Source organism: Lathyrus oleraceus, chromosome 6 (assembly GCF_024323335.1).
Source record: "Lathyrus oleraceus cultivar Zhongwan6 chromosome 6, CAAS_Psat_ZW6_1.0, whole genome shotgun sequence".
Classification (NCBI taxonomy): domain Eukaryota; kingdom Viridiplantae; phylum Streptophyta; class Magnoliopsida; order Fabales; family Fabaceae; genus Lathyrus; species Lathyrus oleraceus.
This window is the reverse complement of record NC_066584.1, coordinates 8,846,378-8,856,769: the sequence shown is the minus strand read 5'-3', so window position 1 is coordinate 8,856,769 and position 10,392 is coordinate 8,846,378. Positions and strand designations below refer to the sequence as shown.

Below are 10,392 nucleotides of genomic sequence, written 5' to 3'. Positions count from 1 at the left end.
TAATCATCACCATTTTGCATGGAAATTCCATTGATTTAAAATCAAAAGTTTAAAGTGTTCTTGAACCTCCATGAGCAAAAGTGATTTAATTCCCGTTCATTTAATTTTTATTTTATTTTATTATATTTTTAGTTGATACATAATTGTTAATCCAAAAAGATAAAATGACCCTTAAAATTAACCTTTCAAAAAATACTAAAAATCAAAGGTGTTTGATCAACATCAAGTATATTTTTCAAAATCACACCAAAAGTTTTTCAAACCAAAATCAATCGTTTAACAACCATCAACATTCACAAATAAAATCAATCCTTTGAAAAAAATCTGGTCAACACCAAGCTCTTTTCTTTAAGCACCTCATGCCATTTCTCAATCATTTCATAACTCAATTCATCCCTCAATGCAAATTAAACCTCGACCAACATCGAGTGAATTTTCCTAAATCAAATACAATATTTAAAACTTTTTTCTTACCAAACCCGGAAGAAAAGGACCGTTGAAGTCTAGCATTCTGATGGAACCCTCAAATGATTGGTCCATAGGCACACGTTTTAGGTTAGCCATCCATTCTTTCTTTTGCTCCTAAAACACTTAACAGACTTGGACTAAAAATGACCGTTTGAGTCTAGCATTCCGATAGAACCCTTGAACAACCAATTCCAAGGCATACATCTTGTTCTTATCGATCGAGCATTCGTTGTCTATCAAACAAATTTCTTAAATACTTCGAATGAAAAAAGACTGTTGGAGTCTAGCATTCCGATGGACCCCTCGAGCGATCCCGAGACTCATATCTCGTTCTCATCAAACGTTCTTCATTTGCCTAAAATGTATTCAACCAATCAGACTTTTCTCGCCACCATACGATCCTCAAAAACATTTTCAAAAATCAAAAGATATTTCGTCTATAGACGATGCAAAACAACGCTTCGCCCACTTGAATGTGTGAGTAAGCTAACGATGTTTCCCACAAATGTTGATTTTTAAATCCACTTTGCCATGATGTAAACATTCCCTTCTCCACTTGTTTTGGGTAGCAAGAAATATTGTCACTTCAATTGACACAAAATAGCTTTCTCTAAAATCAACCAACAAACAAAATATTTTTCTACCCAGAACTACGTAGCATTGAATTTTCCATCGCACCCAGAGAGACGTAGGAGCGAGACCCACAATTTCGTCAGACACATTAATAAAAAACTTTTTTGCGATCTTTTTCTTTTTCTCTTTCCTCTTTTAAAAACTCAAAGAGAACAATTAAAATAAGCTAACATTCAATCACAAATCTAACTAAAAGGTTTCCGAGTACAAAGGACGTGAGGGGTGCTAATACCTTTCCCTTTCATAATCGACTCTCGAACCCAAATATGATTGCGACAACCATGTTCTTTTCAAAAGTTTTATCTATATCTTCCTTTTCTTTCATTGGATTAAATTGATTTTGGCGGCGACTTTGTTCGAACAAATTTTTCCGCGAGCGTGCGATGCGCTTCGTGAAGTATCGTATTTTTCGAGGTACAACAGTCATCTTATAGAAAGTGCTTATAATAAGGTGTGCATTGGTCTCACAAGATATGGTTTCTCAGAAACATTTTTTCCACTTCGTAGTAGTCCACTTTAAAATCCATCTGGATGCATCATATGTATTGGATGACTTTCAAAATCATTATATTTTGTTCAAGTTTATTTGACATCATAGTGTTCTATACCAAAGACATCACCGAAGTGGATGACACATTCCACAAAAGAGGATGAAACTTGGTCGGATCACTTTGTGAAGAGTTCACCAAGTTGAGTGAGATTGAAAGAGAATCAAATAAGGAAAAGTCAAAGGCAACACCATTCATAGAAATAGATTTAGGTGGTGACACATATTTTTATGTTTTTTAGTTTTTATCTAACTATGTATTTAGGTGGTAACTCGTTTTTTGTATGTATTGTTGGCACCAATGTAATTCCGATACAATTTGATTCATATGTAATGTATATTCAATATTAATTATATAACAATCGGGGGTTAGTTTTAAAAAATAATTTGTTTCAAACTATTAACAACTTTGTCCATGCATATAACAAGTTCCGTATAAACAGTGGATCCCATTTTAATTGTAAAAACTAAGGTATTTCTGGAAATGCATATCTAGATTAATCTCATTTAAATTGCAAAAATTAATTGAAAAAATAAGGTGTGTCCGAAAATGCATATATGGAATATCCTCTGAGACATGATAAGATTTCTTAAGATCCATAATGATCTAAAACATGTATAAATGTGAGGTCTCTCATCTCATGTTGTTTACAAAAACACACCACACCAGAATGAATACATATTGCCATCTTGAATTTGTATATTTCAATGACACAAAGCCATCTAGTTCAATTTATTGCCACCGAGGACATACCTCTCGTTGATATAAAATCCAATTTGAATAATCTTATGTGATATCTAGATAATCAAAAAATTGTCAAACTCAAGTATCGTTCACCTTCGTTTGACGACGAAGAGAAGATACAATTCAAAAAGTTTAAGTTGAAGACAAATGATGATTTAAGGTTTATGTGGAGTACATTTTACCGTTACGAAACAAATTGTCCAATTGAAGTGAATGTGATAATTTCAAGATCGACCGAAAATATTTTAAAGATGTTGAAACGTCAGGAGTCATCCGCTCGTAATGAAAGGTAATGTTAAATTTATGTTAATGATGATCAATGTAATTTTAAGTATTTTGATGTTAATTTATGTTATTCTTAAAAAATTCAACAATTGTTTATGGTGTGATAAAACATAGCATATTCCAGAAACATATCTTTAAAATATAATTTTGGACAAAATTAGGATGATTCACTAACAAAATACTAAAATATATACAATATAGATGCATCTGAAAATAAATCTACAAAATTCATGAACATTTATGATTTTTCGATAGGATGTGCTAAGAATCCATAAAATCTAGAAAGTATTTTAAGATGAAAAACTAGTTTTGCATTTTTGTTGGATGACCAAATATTGTGGGTAGTTTTTTTACTAATATATTTTTCTAAATTGTAGGCGAAGTTTTCTTAGTTAAAGGTGTCATCTTAGTTGAGATTATAGGAGGATCAATCATATCTTAATAAACGTTAAAAATAATTTTATAAAAAAATGATATAAAAATAGATTTAACAATATAATAATCCTAAGAAAATTTTCTTCAAAGATCAATACAAAATATGTTTTAAGTAGTGATTTAATGATTAGCATTTGTAATATTGTTTTGTTTGAACTAAAACCACAAAATCCGGTGAAGATTGAAATAATGGTGATATTTCAAGTACAGACAAGGAGCAATATATATTAAGGTCAAGGTAATGGTGCACCACATATTTTACTTTTTGACTTGACACCTTTATCAGATAAATTAGTAAAGTCTTGTATGTTTTTGTATATTAATAGAAAATAAATACTACAAATAATGACATTAAATAATTATTTAAAAAATGATAATTTTTGACACGTGTCTAAATATATTATTTTAAGAAATTAAAAAAGATAATTTTTTATTAAAAATAATATAATTATTACTTTAATTTATATTTTTAAAATACAATTTCTTATTGTGATTTTTCAAAATAATCTCCTTAAGCCACTTGTTAGTATGATCCGCATATAAAAGGAATAAATTTTAAGTAAGTTTGTTTGGATTCAGAGAAAAGGGAGAATAGGACACAAAGAAAGAAAAATGGAGAATAAGACCACACATTCTTATTTCTTATCTTTTAGTTTTAAAATGCATTTATTGTTTATGTTCAACTTTAACAGATATTACTTGGCAGGTTAAATTCATATCATTTTTGTTTGGTTGAATTTTGGATAGTATTTATTAAATATATATTAGAATTACCCCCAACATAGTTATACAGGAATAAAATATAAAAGTGCAAACATCATGACACATATAAAAGGAACGAATATATATTTTTTTTATCCTCGTAGTCAAAATATATTGAAAATTAACAGATTAATAAACTAGTAATAAATTTAAGAAAAATAACATTATCCCCTTTTGAGATGAATCTCTTTGTTTTTTTGACCTCTAGTAAACATTGAAAGTGTCACGACTTCATGTGTTAAGGCAAAGGAAAATCTTTCTCTTGAGTGTGATAATCTTAAAGAGAATTAAAGTAAAAAAAATCTTTTAATCCCAACTTATAAATATTTAATATTGAAATTTCATTAAGTCAATTCAGTTGATAGTTAGGTAGAGACAATAGAGGTAAAATTCCATTAAGGATGCGAGTTCGAATATGTGATATCTTATTTGTTCTTTTTTAAAAAGGATAAATTTCAATCACTAAATTATTTGATTAAAAATAAATAAATATTTAATATCAGATACTTCACATATATAAATAAAATTATGTTTGTTTTATATATAAATATTATTAAAATTTTCTTTAGTGTGTCATGCTTGTCATTATTCCTTTTAATTTTTGTTGTTTTCTTAATGATAAATTTAATATTAATAAATAGGTGAAAAATCACTAAAATACAAAAGAGAAAGGAACATTTAGGACAAGAAATATGAAACCAACCACAATAAAAAAATCAAAGGAAACAATAAGAAAATAAAAAATAGGATATATATGCATCAAAACAGCTATACCATCTAAATGGAACTCACAAAACACCCAAACAACTAGAATCTCATCCATATAGTTTAGGGAGACTATTAAACAGATTATAAGCCATTGAGAGAACCAGGAAACCACAATCACTACCAACTTTTGAATCGAGACAGTCACTCGATCTACTAAGGATTAAAATAGAGGAAAGATTTTCGAAGATAGTCAGAGAAGGAGCGTGAGTCCACCTCTATTTTACTAAGAAACAATTTTATGGCCAAAAAATACTCTTCTCCTTCACTTCTTTCACAACTTTTGGAACACTGTTAAAAATATCATCACTACAATGTGGCAAATCATAGCAAAATCATCTCTAAACTTAGCCCTACAACCTAAAGATAGGAAAAACTCAAATAAAAGTCTATGATCACTAGGAATAATCGAATGTCATTAAAATATCTTATACCAACTCTCAAATCTAACTCACAAGTGACAAAAAGATGGGAAATCGACTCAATCAACCCCTCATACAAAGGACAAAAGATCTCATTAGCATCAACAATCACCCATCCTCCCTTTTAAATAGATTCTCCGTAGAAGGGAGTCTATTTTACAAAAATCACCAACAAAAAAAACATTTAAAGGGTCCTAACTCATCCAAATTAAGGAAAAATCTAATCCTTAACTAGATCAGAGGACAAAAAGGAGATAAGAATATCTAATTAAACATGATAAATTGATGCAACAGAGAATATATCATCTCTTGTGTACTTCTAGCTCCACTTATCTTTATCTTTGGATATAGCAGAAACATGAAACATAGAGAGAAGATTATAAACCACATGTATCTCACGGAGAAAGAAAGTTATCCTCTACCTCAGATCCTAAACAAAATTCTCATTTTCCATTCAACCAATCTCTAATATCAACCCATCTGGTATGATAGAACTAGAAAGTAGACCAAGAAGCTTGATCCTAAGAGGAATAGTTTCTACCCAAGGATCTTCTCAAAAGAAAGTTTGAAGGACCGATCCCACTTTCTTAAGAATACCATCAGCAAATGAATTAGAAGGGTCGTCATCTCTAGACCCAAGAAGAGACACATCTCTCCACCAATAAAAAGCAAATCAAAATTTCAAGTTTCTCCCCCTTCCGCAAAGAGGAGGAGACAAATGAGATACCATATCTACCTACAAGAATGTCATACCATAAACCTAAAGCGCTTGTAACCAATTTCTATATCCATTTAGTCAAAATGACTAGATAAACTAGTTGCAGGTCCTTAACTCCCAACACCCACCCCTTACTTTTAGGTTTATAGACAATGTCTCACTTGAGCCCATAGATCTTAGATTCTCTCTTCACTCTTGTTCAAATGAGTCTTCTTTAAATCTTAACAAAAGCTTCTTTCAAACTATCACATACAACTTCAAGAAGGATAGAAAGAAGATATAGATAATATTAAACACAAAATTTAGAAGAACAATTCGATCATCCAAATTAACATATCTGCATTTCCATGAGTGAAACCTCTTAGTCAGTAACCATTTAAAAAAATTCCAATTAGATTTAAACCTACGATTATCGGCATAGCAAAATACTTTCTTTCATTTTTATTGAAATATTTATTTTATTTTTCATTTATTCCTCTCATTACTATTTTAATATATCACTTTTAAGTAATTTATTTTACTTTACAAATACAATAATATATGTGTAACTAAGTATGAATTCTTGAAACAAATGATTATTGATTATAGTCAATAGTCATGCTGATTTGCTTGTTATATCCAATTTTCTCAACACTAAGATTAACCACATGTTAGAAATAGCAAGGGTATTATAGTCAGGTAGCACATCAGAACAAACATATTATATAAAACAACCAATAACGAAACGAAAATCAACAAGTGCGTAACAATGGCACTGAACGATTTCTTCGCCGCCGGCGAGATAGCGACGGAGCTTCTCAAAATGCTCATAACCATATCTCGAGAGCCTCTTCTATGCAGAGCAAGCGCAGAACTCAAATCTTGCATCAACGAAATCCTCCCCACAATACAAGAAATCAAATACACCGGCGTCAAGTTACCGGAGCATAGACAGTTTCAGCTCGACCGTTTCTCGGAGATTCTCCGTTCAGGCGTCGAACTCTCTCAAAAAGTCCTCTCCTCAAGCCGGTGGAACGTGTACAAGAATCTCCAGCTAGCAAAGAAAATGGATAAGCTTGAGAAGAACGTTTCACGGTTCGTGCAAGGTCCCATGAAGGCTCATATATTGGCTGACGTGCATCACGTGCGGTTCGAGATGGCGGACCGGTTCGACCGCGTGGACGCGTCGAATAGGAAGCTGGAGAAGTATTTTGGTGCCATGAAGATTGGTGTTGGAGGTGGAGGGTGGGTGGAGGAAGCTGTGAGGTCATGTATGGAGGAAGATGAGAATTGGGTTGAGGGTAATTGTGGAAATTTGAATTTGAGTATTGGTTTGGATTTGGGGAAGAAGAAAGTTATAGAGAAAGTTATTGGAAGAGAGGATTTATGGGTTGTTGGGGTTTGTGGGATTGGTGGATCTGGGAAAACTACTCTTGCTAGAGAGGTTTGTAGAGATGAACAAGTTAAATGTAAGCATAGTTCAATTCTTATTCATTAAGAACTTCTTTGAAGTCTGAAACCACCGTGAATTTGACAGAATCACGAGGATAAACAAACTTAATTAAGTGCTTATAGCATAAGTGTTTATCGTATAAGTGCTTACGTAAAACCTATTTCTGTAATAAAAGATAAACTAAAGTCAAACTGTTATCATAAGCTAGTTTGAAGAGATTTTGAAAATAAGCTAAAAACAACTTATAAGTAGTTGTTTCTATAAGCTCTACCAAATAGTCTTACAAGTGTTTCAAAAGTTTTAACAATTGTTACTGTTTGCAGGTTATTTTAAGGAGAGAATCTTGTTTCTAACTGTTTCACAATCTCCAAATGTGGAGCAGCTAAGGACAAAGATTTGGGGACACATCATGGGAAACAGAAACTTGAATCCAGATTATGCGGTTCCTCAATGGATACCACAATTTGAATGCAGAAGTGAAGCTAGAACGTTGGTTGTTCTAGACGATGTTTGGTCACTCTCAGTTCTTGAACAGCTTGTGTATAGAATACCAGGTTGCAAGTTTGTTGTGGTTTCTAGGTTCAAATTTCCAACAATATTCAATGAAACTTATGAGGTTGAATTGTTGAGTGAAGAGGATGCTTTGTCTTTGTTCTGTCACCATGCTTTTGGACAGAAATCGATTCCTTTTACAGCTAATGAGAATTTGGTTAAACAGGTATTACAACTTCGCAGCGTATAGATAAAGTAATTTAAGTTTGTGAGAATAAACAACTTAATTAAGTGCTTACAACATAAATGCTTCTCATATAAGTACTTATTGATAAATTGTTTCTATATAAAAGATAAAATAAAGTTAGTCCACAAATCCTATCTCAATTGGCAGAAACCGATATTGTTAGGTTGTATGCCATCATCAGGGTTCAAACCCTGGTCCTCATGGTTGTGTGTCTGAGTTTCTAGTGATCGAATCATGTGTGTTATCTGTTTTTTTTTATATGTTTTCTTTTGAACCATGATTGTTGTTCTAAAAGTATTCAATTGGAAATAGGTTGTGAGTGAGTGCGAAAAGCTTCCATTGGCGCTAAAAGTGATCGGAGCTTCGTTGAGAGATCAAACCGAAATGTTTTGGGAAAGTGTTAAAAACAGGTTATCTCAAGGCCAAAGTATTGGAGAATCTCATGAAATCAACCTGATTGAAAGAATGGCGATAAGTATAAACTACTTAAGAGAAGAGATCAAGGAATGTTTCTTGGACTTGTGTTCATTCCCCGAGGATAAAAAAATCCCTCTAGATGTTCTCATCAATATGTGGGTCGAAATCCATGATATTGATGAGAAAGATGCTTTTGCTATTGTTGTTGAGCTCTCTAACAAAAATCTTCTCACCTTGGTGAAAGAAGCACGGTACGCAACTCGAAACTGTTCTTAAAAGATTTTGTATTGTTAATTTGCAATGAGGAATGGAATTTATTCTAAAAATATTTTGATAACTTGATCTATCAGTGCTGGTGGCATGTATAGTAGTTGCTTTGAGATCTCAGTTACTCAACATGATGTACTTAGAGACCTTGCACTTAATTTGAGTAACCGCGAGACCATTAATGAACGCCGGCGATTAGTTATGCCAAAACGAGAGAACGGGCTCCCCAGAGAATGGATGAGACGCAAACACAAACCATTCGAGGCACAAATTGTTTCAATTCACACAGGTATATAGATATAAATGCGTGTCTGTGTCTGTGTTTGAGTGCGTTCTGATGAATTATATACTATTTTTTCTTGCGGCTAATTCGATTCATGTATCCAATGAATATTACATTGCAGGCGAAATGAAGGAAATGGATTGGCCTAAACTTGAATTTCCAAAAGCTGAAGTGCTGATTATAAATTTTACATCCAAGAATTACTTTTTACCTCCTTTCATAGATAAAATGCCAAATTTAAGAGCATTAATAGTAATAAACTATAGTGCATCCTATGCTTGTCTTCACAATGTTTCAGTTTTCAACAATTTGGCAAACTTGAGAAGCCTATGGCTTGAAAAAGTTTCCATCCCTCAATTTGGAGGCATTGTCATGGAAAACTTAGGCAAGTTATTTATAGTCTTGTGTAAGATTAACAACAATCTAGAGGGTAAAGAGGTAAACCTGTCTCGAATCTTTCCTAACCTCTCTGAGATCACTCTTGATCATTGTGATGATGTAACTTCTTTGCCCTCAAGCATTTGTAGGATACAATCTCTCAAAAACATGAGTCTCACCAATTGCCACAATTTGGCACAACTTCCTGCTGAATTAGGCGCGCTGAGATCTCTCGAGATTCTTCGGTTATACGCTTGTCCGAAATTGAAAATGCTTCCTCCTAGCGTCTGCGACATGATTAGATTGAAGTATATCGATGTTTCGCAATGTGTTTACTTGTCATGTTTTCCTGAAGAGATTGGAAAATTAGCAAGTTTGGAAAAGATTGACATGAGGGAATGCTGCATGATTAAGAATGTGCCTCAATCTGCTATTTTGTTGAAGTCTTTGAGGCTTGTAATTTGTGATGAGGAAGTGTTTGGTATGTGGAAAGATGTTGAGAAGGCCAAGCCTAATGTTCATGTTCAAGTGTCAGAACAGTACTTTGATTTGGAATGGCTTAGAGAATGAATGGTGTCTTGTGTTCTTGTGATGTTTGTACCCATATTCTTTGTAAAAAGTTGTTCATAATTGTATTTAATGGAAGTTTTCTTCTTCATAAACTTATTCTCTTTAAGTGGTGAAAATTATGGCAGTCTTTTTTGTTAGTCTTTAATAATGACAAATACCAAGTTGCTAAAGTTCATTAATAATCACGCAAGTAATGGAAAACCAAAATGTGGAAAACTCTTAGGATAAACAATTTAATTAAGTTCTTCTAGTATAAGTGATTATCATAAAGTGTTTATTTATAAAACAAAATAATTTAAGGCTTTCCATTAACTATCTTAAACATGACTTAGTCGAACTTGAGGATTTGAACATTGATGAGTATGATGGTCGTAATTTCGTGGCTCCTAGAAGTGGGGGATTGTGAGTGAGATTTAGGATTTTTGATTATTCGTAACCGAGTTCTCACTCTTAGTTCAATTTTGTAGAAGGGCATTTAGGGTTTTGATGTCCTATAACTTTCTCTGAGACATTTGAGACATTCGTC

General features: G+C 32.6%; 1 protein-coding gene across 1 annotated transcript; it reads left to right on the top strand.

Moving 5' to 3' along the window:
- Positions 1-6,426: 6,426 nt before the first annotated feature.
- Positions 6,427-9,958, top strand: LOC127097427 (probable disease resistance protein At4g33300). The gene is made up of 5 exons (XM_051035921.1): positions 6,427-7,228; positions 7,536-7,930; positions 8,264-8,619; positions 8,719-8,924; positions 9,040-9,958. The coding sequence occupies exons 1-5, from the start codon at positions 6,529-6,531 to the stop codon at positions 9,864-9,866; spliced, it is 2,484 nt and encodes an 827-aa protein (XP_050891878.1). The 5' UTR covers positions 6,427-6,528; the 3' UTR covers positions 9,867-9,958.
- The last annotated feature ends 434 nt before the right edge of the window (positions 9,959-10,392 follow it).